At 24.7% G+C, this 17,682-nt stretch overlaps 1 protein-coding gene across 2 annotated transcripts in view; it reads left to right on the top strand.

Annotated features, from left to right (window-relative positions):
* Nucleotides 1-17,682, top strand: part of LOC114127512 (uncharacterized protein CG43867) — a 95,231-nt gene that overhangs the window by 11,244 nt on the left and 66,305 nt on the right. For both annotated transcript variants that reach the window (XM_050202052.1, XM_050202051.1), the window contains exon 2: nt 5,287-5,517. In XM_050202052.1, the coding sequence (XP_050058009.1) occupies nt 5,332-5,517 (186 nt within the window). In that variant the 5' untranslated portion in view covers nt 5,287-5,331. The remainder of the gene's footprint in view (nt 1-5,286; nt 5,518-17,682) is intronic.

Here is a 17,682-nt window from a genome sequence, read left to right as displayed (position 1 = left end):
AATATTTAATGTAAGTTTCCTTATAAGTTGTTCATTTACCAATTAATGAATTTCAAAATAATTGATTAGTTACAATTTTAGATATTGAAATATTGTTGGTTTTAGGCAGAGCTTTAAGCTTACTCTACAGTTTTAATTTAAAGTGCCTGGTATTTTTATCATAATTAAATTTTAAATACGTTTATCTGTTTACATTACATATAGTTGTTTACTAGTAACTACCGACCATAAAAAATATTCAAATAAATTAGTGAAGGACAAATGAGACGACCGAGTACATTTTGACTTTTGGCCAGTATTTTTTGTTGAGAATAAATTAGTACCTAGTAATTATTTTTAACTATATTGAAGACATTTCAAATTTCTTGACAACATTTTATGACCATAAAACTATAGATTTAAAATTATTTAAAATCTTGCATTGTTTGATAATTATAATGTATTATATTGCTATTAAATGTTTTCTAAGTTTGGATTTTTTAATCATTATTAAAATAGTTATAACAATATTTTTAGCTTTTACTAATACATTTATTTCTGAATTAGTTTTTACAATTTAAATATTTAAATATCGTTTTCTGATTTGTAGATGCAGTAGTAGATTGAATTTTATTATTTCTGTCAGATGTCAGTTGTAAGATTAACGAATACACGAACAAAGTTAAGATTTTTTTCGAAAGCGTCAAGCTTCCGTACAGCCTTCTGTATCTTTTTTTTTTTATTCATAAAATATGTATAGTGACTAAATGTATACGAATGTACATTTGTATATAATATTATATACGTCAAACGCAAACGTGCAATATCGTTCCAGGTGGTTAGAGCTTTTTATGACGGTTGTGCTGTATTATTATTATTATTATTACGTGTGTGTTTAGGCGACGAATATTTGCACTAAGAGGGCGATAAAACGGCAGAAAACTCTCATGAATATTAAACCGGCGAGGACGATACGGACGTGACGCCCTCCTTCTCATATCTTTTATGTGACCACCGCTGCCGTCTCCGTCGCTCGGGTCGAGATTCCGGATATTTCGGCAGTTATAACCCTACGACCCCTACATATAGACTCTTTAGCTTGAAAAGCACAACGGTTCGTGTAGCTTTACCTTTTCTCATTACTATAAAGCCGCTGGCGCACTGAATGCACGTTCTCTTTTGCTTATCTCCTCGTCGCCACGGGTTTGTCTAAATTAATTTATGGTAGCATTTTATCGACTGGTGACAAGATAATTAGTTTATAAACAATTTTGTACTGTGTGATGTATTGTTAATTTAACGATTTTCTTGATCGGGTTATGACATCTATATATATTAAACATAACATTTTATCAGTAGGTACATTGCATTTTGTTTATAGTATGTTAATAATAACATAAGTCACTAGTAGGAACATACTAATAATGTTCAAAGTTAATTACATGTGTTATTTAATTTAAATATTTTGAAAATCATTGAGATAGGTATCTGCTATTATTCTATTTTTATAAGTTCTTGTTTAGCCAAATAGTTGAGTTTTTCTTCTATCGTGGAAAAGTCATTTATTTATTTTAAAATTATTTTCAAGTTGATATCAAAACAATAATCATGGTTATAAAAAAAGATTGGGTTTTGGGCACACTCATTACATGCATATACGAGTATACGTATGTGAAATACTTGTATGATTTCAACTTTCAATTTCTGAAATAGCTTTTAACAATACTTTTAAACTCAAAACAATTTATATTTTTTGTAGAATCGACTAAAAATGTATCTATCACAATAATGTTATTTTTACGATATAAATTGTTGTTTACACATAAATTAAAAAATCAAAAAATTCCATTTTGACAATTTTTTTGTGATAGATATTTAAAAATTGCATTGGGACAAAATGTATCATTTTTGCAAAGTATTATATTTTTATTTCACAACGTGTTTAATAGTTTTGTAATATTTTGTATGTTTTTTTAGATTTATCTACGTTTAAAATGTAATGTTATCTTGTAATTCAAGTTAACTTGTGAGTTGTGTTGTATTATTAGAAGGTACAAACTTATAACTAAGTACTTAATATTAAATTAAATATACATTGAACATTTTTTTCCCGTACCTTATGATTATGAAAAATCGTGAGATTTTAAACATGTTTTAGAATTTATTATTTAATACATTTTTATTATCATTATATTATAATATAAGTATTTAGTATTTAGATAATACGAGTACAATACTTCTGATAAACAAACCACGAGTGAGTGACGGTTTGTAAGTAACTGATCGGAGTTCGAATTCTGTGTCTAATTTTTAGTTTATTTAATCATCAGTAATTATTTTTACAACGTAGTATAATTTTAATTCCAATAAAACCATTTTTATCGAGAGTTTTATATTTTATTTCTATAGTTGAACTATACCAATAAATATTTTGAATATTAATCATATTTTTATTTTCTATTGTATATTTTTCTTTTATTTTTTATAAATGTATGTTAAAATTAAATTTATTACCTAAATTAAAATTATAAAATAAGTAATAAAATAGTATTTAGAAAGAGAGAGGTTGAAATTGAGAGAAAGAGAGAAGGACTATTAAATAATAATTGTTCATTATCACGGTGTATTTTTATGGCCTCCTTATCTAATAGTAGCCATTACCAATAAGATATATAGAGAGTTAGTTCCAGTTCAATCACAATTTTTGTTTTTTTTTTTTGTGATTTTCGCAGAATAATGTTTACTGTTGCTGTTTTTCGTGTAGAAATATCTAACATATGCAAATGAATTATAGTTAATTACTGGATTTAAGAGATTTGTATACACTATATTTTATATAATATGTAATATGATGTATGACATCACAAAATGTAACTATCTATACTTTATAACTTCAGCTTGTATGCATTTAAAATGTATTTATTTAAAGCTGTAAAAATTTGTACTATATTAAAATAAAAATATTTGTAACCTAATAAAATCTATATTACTTTCAAATAATTATTAGTTCAAATTGTTGAGTTACTTAATTTATTAGTTTTATAATCTGATTAATATATTAAATTAGCTAAGAAAAATAATGCTATTACGGTTTCCTACTTATTAACCATATTGGGAGAAAAAATAATTATTAAATCTTTGCACATCATATTCTTTATTAACTATTGTTATTTATTTTTTTTTGTATATATAGTTAATAGTTATTTAAAAAAATAATAATTTAATATTAGATGAACTCGTATATGATTTAAAATTATTTCTAATATTATTTATATTGCTTATTTATTTATCAAATTCAGGTTTCAGATCACTTCAAATTTATTTATTTCTATAGTTTATTAAGTACATTATATAATAACTAGAAATTAATTTTAACATATAATTATAGTAAATAAGAAAATGATAACCTACCTAAATACAAATTTAATCGTGTACATTAATTATATAACATATTGTTAACTACACATTGGTATATATCACATAAAACAAAAAAATAGTTTGTAATTATTTATAATTATATCATTTCCGTTTATTTATGTTTTTAAATTGTTAAGTTTGATATATATATATAACGAAGTACAATTAGATTAAATATGTACTTAAAAAAAATAAATGTTAGATACGAATTTAAATAACAATTATCTTCACATAATTGTTGTGTCTACTTATACGTTCACATATTATATATTCGTCACCTCATTACTATTTAATTCTGTTTTTGTCTAAATGTTAGTGTATCAACCTTTTCAATGTTATTATAATTAACGTTGAGAATTAACCAAATATATAGAAGAACACATTTGTCATTCCCCAATCAATGTCCATTGATCTATGGCTTACTTTGGTGTACTTTGGTTATTGGTAAAGTTGGTTAATTTTCACAGAAACCACGACATTTTTCATTGTCAAACTACCCTAATGTCGTTCCCTCTTTTCGTCTCTCGAATTCAAGACCCTCTGTTTGCAATTTCGTCCTGTATATGATAGAGGGGATTCGAAATTCATTTTACATGATTTATTTTAGTACAGTTAGTCATAATATTTAACTGCATTATGCAGATAAATGGAATATACTTAATATAATTTGGTATTAAATATGGTATTGTTTAAAAAAAGTATATTATTATAATATTATACACAATGTATCATATTTTGTTATTAGGTAACGTATATCAATACTAACGTATCTTAACATTTTAAAAATTAATAATTGTATATTATAAATTATTTATTAAATCATACATGCCTAATAATAAATGTGTAGCTTTAAAAGTATGTTTTGTTTGTTTAAACTGTATTAATTATATATTGAATAATCTATTATTCAGTTATTTATGTGAGTTCTCAACTTGCATTGCCATAGTGTTAGATGGATATACTTGGTAATACCATTAATGATTTTATAATATAATGTTATATTTGACAATATTTTTTCCAAATTAGATTTTTAAAAGATTCTATTTATATTGTATTTATTATTTAATATATTGTTTTATTAGTATTATATTTAATATAAAAGTAGACACATATAATAATATAATACATTATATGTCTACTTTTATACTATTATTTTTTATTTGTATTTTATATTTTATACTATACTATATAAATATATAATATTATAGTCGAATAAATAGGTACAATTTTTAAAAAACTTATGACCTATGGAAGATATAATATGGAAGTTGTATTTTTGGTAAATAAAGATAAATACAAATTATAGCTTATAGTAATTTACCTATTACACATTTACACTGCGTTGTAAAGATCTAAATTTTGTTTGTTATTTTAGAAGTGTCATTGATATTGTTATTATCTTTTATAATTTATTTTATGGTTCATAAATAATGTTAAGAAACTAGGAAGTTAGCATATTTAATTATTTTTTGTATTTGTTAAAAAAACTACAATAATTTTAAACTATTTATTCCAAAATTTTGTTTAGGTATGCTATTCTGTGGTATTGACTTAAAATTTAATAACAATATATAATATAATTAAATATGTGAGTTTATTGTCAAAATTAATTCAACCTACTGTGCTACTAAAAAAATAAAAAAATACTCATAGATACAATTGTAAAATATCCTTTAATATAAATACTATTTGCTAAGAATCATTTTTTATCCAATGATTTGCCAATGAGTTCAGATTTAACACATTTAATAAAGTAACCTTTTAAATGTCGAGTTACACTCGTAACTATTATTTTGATATACAGTATCTAGAGCAAGTTACCCGTTTTTTTTTTAATATTTTCTTCTTATTCTCAATAAATATAATTTGAAATATAATTTGTTATTATAGATGTTCAAAATTATTATATCTGACTGTGGCAGTTAAAACTTAAAGATGGAGGCTGATCCATTGTGTGGATTGTCCGACTGTTCGTCTACGTCAGTTCGTTCATCGTGGAGTAGTTCAGCAGCAGAGAACAGCGAAGACGAATGGCGGCATCAGGTGGATGAGTTGCGGTGGTACATCGATCCGTCATTGATGCAGAATGGCGATACTGTCAAACACATCAGTAAATACGAGGTTAGTTAAACTAATATAGAGAGAAAGATAATTGAAAACGAAAGCGTTAACATATAGTCGTATAGAACAAATTGACAAATTGATGATTTAAATCATAAAAAGTCTTTGGCTATAATTTATTTTTGTATTCATCTTCTGTTAAGAGGATTTTCTCCATGTTTTATATCGAAAAGACGTAAAATGTATGTAGACGGTTTTAACCATTTCGATATTCTCTAGAGACCTTCGCGTGGTTAAGGGACCTTCTTCGATTTTGTTAGGGCTACCAAGAACAAAGAAAAGTTTGTAAAGCATAACAACTAAAACAAACAAATAACGATTTCCCACTTACCTATTATATGTATTACACTCTTATCAAAGTATTTGCTATAAATACAATTTAATCTAATTTATTTTGAAATTTTTATTGGTCTTGCCGGTTTATATTTTGTCGCGGATAAATGAAGATATCGTTTTATTTCTTAATAATAATGGACGATTTTTTTTTACCTTTGAGGGGTACAACATCAATCATGCTATGTAATTCTCATGTTGTATAGGTTTTAGTCAGTTTTTTATTTATTTATTTATTTATTTTTTGATGGATTAAAACGTCAAGCTATTCTTGTCGCGATCAAGGTTAGAAAACTTCTAAATATTTTGGACGTCATTTAAAAAAATACAATGATAATATTTTTAGTAAAAGTTTGGTACGAACAGAATTTAAACTTTTAAAAACATTTTTCATTTACTTAAATGTTAATTTTTCATTTTACAAGTATTATCATAGTAAGATATTCTACATTTATAGACACCTATATGGCTATGTAATAATATATTATATGAGTTATAGTTTTATGATTCTAATTAGGCGAATATATTATGTGTTAAAAATCTAGTAAGAAATAAATGTGTAAAACATAAAATAATCAATAAAGTTTGCAAACAAATTTAACTAAGAGTTTATTTACTTGCCATTTGACATTATTAATGGTTTCTTGAACATTCAAAACTTTTATAAATATTATTCAAATATGCGTAGCTTATCATCATAGTACTAAAGTAGTAACTCTTATTTACCTTGTACGACTTTTTGCTAAATGTAGTTCAAAACTTCACTGTTGTGTAACGGATAAGTTATTTGATAAACGAATTGTCCAGTAGTAGGTATATATTGTATGTAATGGAATTGTCGTATACAAAGTTTTTAATACTATTGCCATTGTATAGTTGCAGTAAAACAAGTTAAACAACTTTCTCACTTCATTTGCAATTTAAAGTTAAGTAATTTTTAACTTAGAAAAATGTAGATGCTTAATCGTCTTTATATTTTATTGATAAATTATTTAATTATAATAGTTGACGTTCGTACAACTTAAATAACTTAATGAAGCATGTATAAAAATAATGATAAGTATAAGTCACAGATTCGAAATTTGTAATCTATATTTGAAATAATAAATATATCTATTAATGACTTCATTTAGTGACGTATCTGAGACTTCTCATTTTAAAACTGTAGAATTGTTACATTGGTACTATTTCTTCACTTATCACATCTCACTTAGAAATAAAATTATCGAGTTATGTCTATGTATTATACATTAAAATTATATTTAAATCTATTTTTGTGAAATTTAAAAGAGTATAAATACATTTTTTTATAACACCTATGGCAACTACGTATTAGTAAAACAATTTTAAAATAGACTATTTCAGACTTAAAAATACTATCAATTTGATGTCAAAATTACTTTTATACACACGAGGTAATTATTAACCAATTATAAATATTTTGATAGTCAAATAAAGTAAATTTAATATTTTTCTAGCTCGTAATATTTGAAAAGTTAGTGTTATATTTTTTTCAAGAAATGTTTTCACAAATTATAGTTTTTAAACTTATTTACTAATGAATATGCCTAGTAATTAATAAATTATATTTTAGATCTGTTAATGGTAGGTACTTATATATATTTTTTGTTTCATCTATGTAAAAAACATCATAGTATAAACAACTGGTAAAATATAAATAGTTTTAATTTTGTCACGTTAAAAAAAATAAATGCATTGGGGGTTGAATTGTGAGGGTGATCCAGATACCCTTAGGGTGTATGATAATAATATGGTATATTAAATGGTATTTCATTTAAGTTTGAATTTTATTACTCTCCAACTTCCGTTTTATCACGTATTTGATGATAGGGTCTACGTTTTCTTCTTGTATAATTCTATTGAATGTTTTAGGTTGGTCACTAACACTTATACAATGCATTTAAAAAATAAAATTGTATTTATCAATATACAAATATAAGACATGCTATATTTATACAGTTTTATTTTATATCAAAATCGGTACTTCAATTTTATTAGTTTTTAATAGTTTATTAATTGTAATCTGTAATAAATAAAGTTTGATAAATAGATTGATACGTTGATTGCTAAAAACTGAGTAATATTGTTTAGATAATGCAATTTAAAATTTCGTGTTGTGTTAAGAGTAAAAATAAAATATACCTATTAAGAGAATTATATTTCACACTTTTATATTTTTTAAAAAACTGACTATATAATAGGCACTATAGTTTATGTTTCGTATAAAAAATAAAATAAAAGCATATATTTATTGTAAATGCGTTGTTAATTTAAAATTTAAAACTATTTTTGTGTTTAAATTTTCTCTATTATACTACTAATGTTTTACCGCGAAATATGTAATAGATGGTCATGTAATAATAGTTACAGTCATCGTTGGTCTCCCCGAGCTGTTGATTAGTTTTGATGTAATGTATTGGACTTAAACGATAACAGTAAATATCCCGAGGGTCGTTTACAGCGGGATATTTGTCCCAGCTACGGTAGGTATGTATCCTTAGATAGCTATTAAAACAGAGAGCTACAAAACTTTCCCCGAGGCGACTAGTTGTACGCGTTGCGCTTATTACATGTCACCGCAATGATGAGCAACAATTTCTCGTGGACATTATTATGTTCGTGCTCTTATGAAGGGGACCATTGGTTGTTGCAGTAGAAAATGGGAAATTCATTACGACCAATGGATTCTTTTTTTTGAATTATTGCTAGAAATCAGTAAAGAAAGTGAACACTACTATAGTGTGTAGTACTGTATGGTAGTTGTGGTTCTGTTGGACAATAGACTTAGGTTAAGGGTGCTGAGCCAAGTGCCTCTGGTTAAATTATGATTTTCTTTATATACTTGTTTGTGCGTGTTTATTTCATTATGTTTACAACTCTACGGCATGCTGTGTTAAGGATTTACAATTTACTAGGAATGGCCGACGATAGAGCATTAATATTGCATTGTTTAACATTTATATGCTTATAGTTAATAATCTATAGGATATACTCTCAAGTATTTGTTTTTAATAAATCTAAGAGTTATCGAAACCCCAAGTTTTATTTATACAATTAATTTAATTGATATTTCTTGTTAATTTTTTAATAATATTGGAGATTTTATTATCCTGTACTTCCTATAGACTATTAATTAATACATTATATAAATATTTGAAAAATATTTTGATTTAGTTTCATGTCTTATATGTACAATATATAGACGTTTCATAAAAATCATCTTTGAGTATTGTTATTATTTTTTCAGATATAATTATTTAAAATTTTTTACTTTGCTATCTTATTATTCAGTATTTTTTTGTAAACAGCTATTCCATTAACCAAAAATAAGTTTTAACAGAATAAATTTTACTTTTAACTAAAACGATAACTTACCCGTCCATGTTAATTAAACATATCCGCGCTCTTAAAGTTTATATAGAGTTATTTTGTAGTTCGTGTAAGTGCCATGGTATATTTACTTTATTAGTCATTGTTTTGTAAATAATGATTACAGTTATTTATTATATTATCAGTCTAGATAAAAGTTAAACTTTTTAACTAACATCGAGAGAAAAATAATTATGTTTCTAGTATTTAATATGTTATAATATGTTATCAGTCATATTATAATACACATTTTGTTTTTGAATATATAGCGTTTTATCATATTATAAAAAGAATTATACTTATAATTACTATAGTTAATATAAATTTTAGAATTTTTCCAATAAATTTATACTTAGTGTAATTTATTTATCTAAAAGCCATAGTTATTTAAAAAAATATTTTGTATCAGGTATAATATATTTGAAATTTATTTTTGTGTTTTTATTTTATATACCTATATTTTTAAACTTTTTGTGTGGATAATATGATGTTTTTGATACATCTTATATTCTAGCACAATTTATTTTAAGGTGGAACATTGTCGTTTTATGAATAAAAACACATCTTTTTTCATGGGTATAGATTCGAATACAAAAATATGTATGAATAGCCTCGCACATTATGCAAAAACAACTTTCGTAGCTGGCGATAAGAAAACACCACTTGGGACTTATTTTTTATTTAATTTCGCATCATACCTGGTGTCTCTACTTTGTTGTACAATTCGTCTCTTGGGAACCATTTATCTCGATTTGGCTTCTTGCACTTCCCATTCAGTAGTGCTTTTAACCGTTTTCGTTGACTTTAGTATCCTTTTAACTTTTATGCATATTCTCACTTAGGTTTCTTTTAATACATTTATGATTATAAAAATGATTGCGTCTGAATTTCAGTATACGCATTCCTATTTTTTTTATTTAAGAATTTATACTTTAAACAGAATTACGTTGTTTGTCATTAAATTACTCATTTATTTTCAAGTTTGTGTAATTTATTTTGTTTTTTTTTTTTGGCTATAAAACTAGAGAAATAACAACTATTTAATTCTTTAAAAATTTGATTAAAATGTTGTGAAGTCGTATGTTGTCGTTGATTTGATTAAACGATAATTTTATTAGGCATTAATTATCATAATTTATATGTATTATATACCCACCTAAATAATATTGTTAAGCAGATAATTTAAATCAGTAACTAAATAATATATAAATACTATAATATATGTTTCCTTTAGTGTCATTTAAAGCTATCATTTTTTTTTTCATGGATAAAATGTATATGTTATTTTACATAAAAATATATTTTTAAAGCGTTTTAAACATTTTAATAAAAATGGATATTTTAGTAAGTAAATATGTCCTGGAAAACTCGACTTATGTACGGATTTAGACATCATCTGTATACTGTGCACCTGGGGGATTAACTATCTCCTCAAACAGTTTGGAATGTTGCCAAAGTATATATACTGTTCGCTTTTATTAACGTCTGGCGTCTTTTTATTTTATACTCTTTACGATTTTGTATAACTAATTTTGTTTATTTCTAGTCTAGTTTTGAAACTATTCAACTATGATATAGTTATATCTGATGGGTCTATCGTGTTTTTATATTAGATAATGTTGGCATAAATTATTTGTTTGTATAATTATCCACATAATATGTATATGTATATGAAAGTATAGGTACAATTATTTTGAACTAATATTACATTGAATTGAAAGTAATATATTTTTATTTGGTTTTAAATTTGTCTTGTGTATAGGTTCTTAATGGATAAAATATTTTTTTTATAAGTTTTTGGTAAAATAATTTTTAGAACACAACGTAACCCAAAAGTGTGTATATACCTAGGTAGCATCAAGTTAGATTTAGGACTTGTCTTGTTGCATAAACGTGACAGTTCTTGAATCCCTAGGGGCATACGTAAAGCCCCTACAAGACCTCATAAAAAACGGAAGAACAAATGACTGGCTTCGATCCTGTAGATGAAGGTGGTGCTTAGCGTACGCGCGCGTGTGTATGTTTTTTTTTAGGGTTTTGTGGTTAGACAAATCGCAGCGTAAAGAAAGAAATAATATAAGAGTAGTAATGCGTACTATATTTATTTTTTATTTTATACTCTTGACTAATTTAGATAAAATGTTTCCAGGAAAAAACGCATAGTTCAAGACTGGTAGCCTATACGATGTAGCGTCTATGTGATATGTCTTTTTTTATCTTAAACACGTTTGTTTCAATTCAGTTTTGATTGCTAACCACTAGGGAACGATTTTCAATAACAGTAATGCGATTTACCTTGTTAGGTCAATTTCTATCATTCCGTTAAAATGTTATACACTTATTGGCTTATTCATTTAAGTTACACCGAACAACGTGAACAAATAAGATACCTAATATGAATTGACATTTATCCCGATGGGTGAGACCCTGAGCAAGATCCTAAGTATAATAGAACAAAACAACTAGATCGAGATTTTATGTTGAAATTTATGTTTGTCGTTTAAAATATATATGGTAAACAATTCAATTATCATATGTTTTTAATTTATTCATTTTATTATTCAGTACCTATCACTCAACTGCATAATTAATATACTATGATAAATTCAATAATGCATATTATGTTTATTTTTGTAAAGAAGTTAATATAGTGTTTATGTGATTATTATTAAAAACATTATACTTAAATAAAACAAATAGGTACCTAGTTAATTTATTTTAAATTAAGTTTATTTGTATACAGAGCTAATATATATATATATCATATAATACCTTACTATACTTCGATATGCAGTAAACAATTTTTTTTCAATAATCTAAAATACATAATTTGAGTACCTATTCCAGTTTATTTAATTGAAATCAATGCGAAATCGAATAATAGATTTTTATACTATAATTTATATTACGTTTAACTGTTGTGATTCTTTATTAAATTCGATGTCATTGCATAGAAAATATTGTTTGTTGATATAAATTAATATTATTTTATTATTTTTATATTGGGGAATCTGTTTACCTTTGTTTTCCATAGTTGTTGAGATTTATTAGAAATTACGGGAATATAATGAGTTTATTTTAATTTTATGATATTGGTACGCTCAGAAAGATAAGGTTAATACCAAAATGTAAACAAAAAGCATGTTTATCAGAGTTAATGATATACAATTGCAAAGGAGATGAAAATATTGTCTGAATGAAATTTATATGATATGATGGTATTAATTATGCTACTATTATTGCCATGATGTTTCCATACTAGGTTTATTCCATCTATATCTAATGTGTTATAAAAAATAATGTTCTTCGAGGTGTTCATAAAATCATCCATACTATAATTTTAATTTAAAATTAATTTATTATGTAATGTGATAATTTATTAAATTACAAAAATAATAATTATTCCTTTTCTTATATATTATAATAGCATAATTTTGTTGTGATCATTAATCTATTTACTACGAAAAGAGTTAAATAGTTACTATTTAGAAATAATGTAAATAAACAATGATTACTAACCTTTTGTATGTAAATGTTTTGTGTAAGATTTCATAACTATGGTTAGTTTCGATTATGTGTGTTAAACTTTGGTCTTGTATTTGTAAGTCCTTTGGGATAAAGACTAAAGGAGGAAAAACATGAACGACGCCTGCAATGCGTACCAAAGGGACTTTATCTCAGAGTCCGAAATGTCGTCTATTAATTACTAGCCTGCATGGAGATCGTGTAATGGCAACAAACCTTGGGTGCAGTCATAGGATTAAAGGGGTGAAAGTTTATGGTGCCCAAAACTCGGTTGAACACACGTAGTCATAGGGATCGGATACCATAATATGAAATTACTTTCAAAATATATTCACCCTTATGATTTAATGAAATGGACTTGTAAACATTTTTATGTTTTAATATAAATTAATAAATCACATTAATAAACGATCGTAAAAAATAATTATGGAAATGAAAATATTCTAAGCACTTCAATTATACATGATTTAAAAAATTCAAAAGTAATTTAATTTAAATTTTATCTTTTACTACCACTTAATATATGGGTTAATAGGTCGAGATTTTATTGAATTTTTATAGTTTATTTTATTTTATTTTTTTATTTTTTGTTCTTTTCTTTATTTTTTCAAAAACTTTTTGCATCTGAAAAAGTGAAAAGTTACCTTTTTTTCTATATAGAGTATTCATTTTCTGGTTGACTAATGGAATTTTTGGGATTTTTACCGCTCCAAAGTGTTCAGCGCAAAAACCCATTATTGTAAAATCAATAGCTTCCTTTTTTCTTTAGAATATAGCAGTGAATAAAGTATATTTTTAACATTCAATAAATAATATATTCTTAAGCAAACATAATATATATATTTGAATACTATTTTACAGTTGAAGTATGAATACAAATAATTATTACAATAATTTAAAAAAAAAATTGTATACCTAATATAATAATATTATAAGTAAATGATAACATTAAATCAACAATTGTTTTCATTAGTTATTTAGCTGTATGTTCTAAGTATTAAAATATGATTTTGAATATTTTTTTATATTTTTTAGGAACTAATTTTTCATTATTTTTCATATGTTCACAGACAAATTAAAAAAAACTTGTGTAGTTATAGTACCTCATTAATTGTTTTAATTGATTGTTATTACTGCATTATTTATTTATAAATATATAAATTATTGAATGATACTTTTCTACCAAGTTTTCCAGTAACTAATGGCTTTTAATGTAAGTAGGTAATTATAATGTTTTATATTAGAAATAGCTAGAGTTTAAATTATTTGGTGTTTGTATTAGATTAAGAATAAAGACTAAATGAGATTTTCCTTAGTTTACTATCATTGGATTTTAAGCAACTGTTAAAGTATAATTCAATTTTTTTTTGTCTTAAGTGTTGTGAAAATCAACATCATTAGTATATCGTGTATTTGTTTAATCATAAAATATATCATACTTGTCGGTTGCTATACTTTGTATGATTCTCTTGCATCCTGTCAGATATACGCATAACTACTGGCATATGGATGATGTGTATTCTTTCAGTTACTTGGAAGCCTTCCAAAAATGCACATAATATTACAATATATTCCACACTCGGTGACAGCCCAACTGTTCTCTCATCTTTGTTTTTTTTATGTTTTATTTCTTGTAGGTGAATAACTTCTATCAGTTATTATAAATTCACATACATTTTCCTCGTACGTTAGTCCAAGTCGATAAAACCCATCTGGTTCTTCCCCACGTTTTGAGAAGTTTTCTTGCTAAGTGTTTTCAAAACGAAAGTATACGAACACTGCGTGTGCTTTGATATCGCGTATAATATATATTGTATATATATATATCTATATATATATATATTCATTTTCTGAGTACCACGAAATGGTGATATTTATGGCTATTGACGGACTTATTGGCTTTAAGCGTCGATTTATAGAAGTGTAAAAGTGTACAGAAATTATTGCTTACCCTTTGTTTTTGAAAATTTATAGTTTTTTGTGTGCTATTGTTTGCGATGAGTTGAAAAACTCGAATTATGAAAATATAACTGTAAAAAGAATATATATCATATTTTCCACAAAATAGTTTGCTTAAGTTTCATAAAAGTTGTTGATACATTTTTTCTAACTTGATATAATCAGAGCTCAAACTATGAAAAAAATTTAGTATTGTGTAATGTTTATTGACACAAAAAAATATACGACAATTTTTTATTCATGAACTAAAATTATGCTCCTACTAAAAACCATTATACTATTGTAAATGTAATTTATTGTTGTCTTGCATGAATCATATATTATAATTTAAAATTTTTTTTATGTATCTGTTTTTGTTTATTTATTGGTATTGAACTTAAAAAACAACAGTTTAATCAAAAAAATTAATTAAATGTCCAGTTTTATTTTATGTTTTTTTAATATTAAATCTTATAATTATTAGTCATTAATTTTATTATTTAACAATATGCAATATCAACAGTTTAATTTTAAATATAGTATAATACTATTAGCATTTAATTAATAAAATTAAATATTTTAAATATTCCCAAAGCTCTCCATAGAAGTGTTTATTCTTAAATTTAAATAACATCAACGTTATTCAGGAAACTAACTGCTTGTATACATGGTCAACATATTAATTATTTTTTGTGACACGTAATACGTGTAGAGAATTTATGTTGAAATTTCATTTAAGATTATTTTTTTTTTTTTATAAAATACCCGAGTTCAATAACTTGGATTCGCTCCAAAATGTCTAATAAGTATCTTAGTAATAAAGTGTATCAAATTTTTTAGTTTCTTTTGATGAGTATTTACAATAATGTAGTACATATACAGCTAAATGTTAAAATACGATAGAAATGAGTGTCTGAGTTTTAAATTTTTACAAAGTCGCGTAGCGATAACGAATTATCCTCAAACGTTTTTCAATATTTGTTATTTTATAGAAAGTATATGTTGTAGATACTTGAAAATTTCACCAGTTACCTTTATAGATTGGTATTTTCTTTACATAATTTAATTTTCAAAATATTTCTCTTTTTATAGGCATTTGAAACATTCGTTTTTTTTTCATAAATATCGATAACATTTTTTTGGTTGAGCCAAAATACTTTAAAATTTAATACAAAGTTCTGCATAAGTTAGTCTTATAGTGATTTAAAAATTATAAGAATACATCAGCACAATTTTTTTTTATTAGCGTTTGAAGTTCAAATATTAACAACAATTTGTCAAAATCATGAATATTTTCAAGTTATTTTAAAGTTATAATTTATAAAAATGTTTGTATAAGTAGCTTAGAGATGAAAATTTAATACAAGATTTTCCATAAGTTTGGCTTTGTATAATTATAAAAAAATTTGAATGTTGGCCAATCAAAAAAAATTTATCCTCAATTTAAATTTACTCGAAAAACAACGCTTTACTTTCAAATTATTTAGAATTTTTGTTTTAATTAAAAATTACTAGTCGTAGAAATTTGTAACATTCACCAGTTGTTTGAATTGGTATTTTCTGTACATGATTTAATTTTTGGGTATTCTAGTCATTAAAACATAAACCCACCTTTTTTCCATCCAATTTAAAATATAATATATTTTATATATTATATCCTAGGCTGACAAATCGTCTCCGTTCAGTATTGTTTTTCGTTTACAATGATACTTATCATTGAATTCAAATTTAACAGTCCTATATATAATAGTGATCCACATGGCACCTAATGTATAGCAGAGCCGTACCACTTGACCACGCTTTTTTATATTACTTTGTAACAAATAGTTTATATTTATTTTTAATTTTATTTTTTAAATCGTTTTCTTTTTTTTTTCTTTGTAAATCTAACGAGTGTATCACATTTTTAGAAATGCAAGACGTATTTTAATAATTTTCTCATTATTGTATCAACAAAGTGGGGACCTTAAAATTGAAGGAACATCTGTTAGAAATCTCAAATTTAATTCCAGACTATGTCATTAGTTCAGATGCACATTCAAGATTTATTTCATGTTTATACACTATTAGTCTGGCTTAATGCATGTTTTTTAGATTAAGTAACAGCATTTTAATGTGTAAAAGGAAATAATAGTAGTCTCAAATTACCAGATAATAATTAAAGTAAACATAGGAGCTTATATAAAATATGTAATTTTATTATAGCTGCTATAATATTTTTAAGATTGTTTATATTGCACAATAAAATGTGACAATAATGGTATTGTTAGTTTTTTGGTATGTTTAGATTTTGTTATAACATGATTAGCTTAGATAAGAATTTTTTCGTCTTTTGAAATTTCAAAAATATTAAATTCGTTCAGGTTGTCAATATCTCTTAGATGCCAGCCACGTAATATTATATTATATTTATAGATATTTGTTTTTTTATTGTCGATAGTATTTTATATGCTTATAGAAAAGTATCGTTTTAAAATTATTTTTTGAAAAATAAACAATTTATTGTGGTATCATTGAAAGATGAATATTTTATTTTGCATGTTTGTTTTGGATTTCAATATAGTTGTGTATGGTGTTTCAATATGTTCAATTCAAGTTATTAAAAATACGTCTAAAATATTGTGGTAAACGAGGTAGTAAATTAATAATTTCATATTTTTGACGTTGTTTTGCATAGTCTCTTGTCATATTTATATTATATAATATGTAATTTTCTTTTTTCTTGTTTTGAATTCTATATTCATGTTTTGAGGCGAGTGCTTTGTGGTATGAATCGATAAAATATTGTCATTTATTCGTTTGAAGATTACGCTTCAATGCTAATTTTCCTACTACTTCTTATACAGTTTTAATTTCAATCGATTACCCTGATTTATACTGTTTAATGATAGTTATATCCCATCATACTATTGTCAGATGTGAATTATAGGGATTTTCGTTCACAATAACTATATCGTATGTATTGTAATATAAACAATA

The sequence above is a fragment of the Aphis gossypii genome, chromosome 2 (assembly GCF_020184175.1).
Source record: "Aphis gossypii isolate Hap1 chromosome 2, ASM2018417v2, whole genome shotgun sequence".
In the NCBI taxonomy this organism is placed as follows: Eukaryota; Metazoa; Arthropoda; class Insecta; order Hemiptera; family Aphididae; genus Aphis; species Aphis gossypii.
The sequence above is the reverse complement of the archived record's forward strand: the minus strand, read 5'-3'. Positions and strand labels throughout refer to the sequence as shown.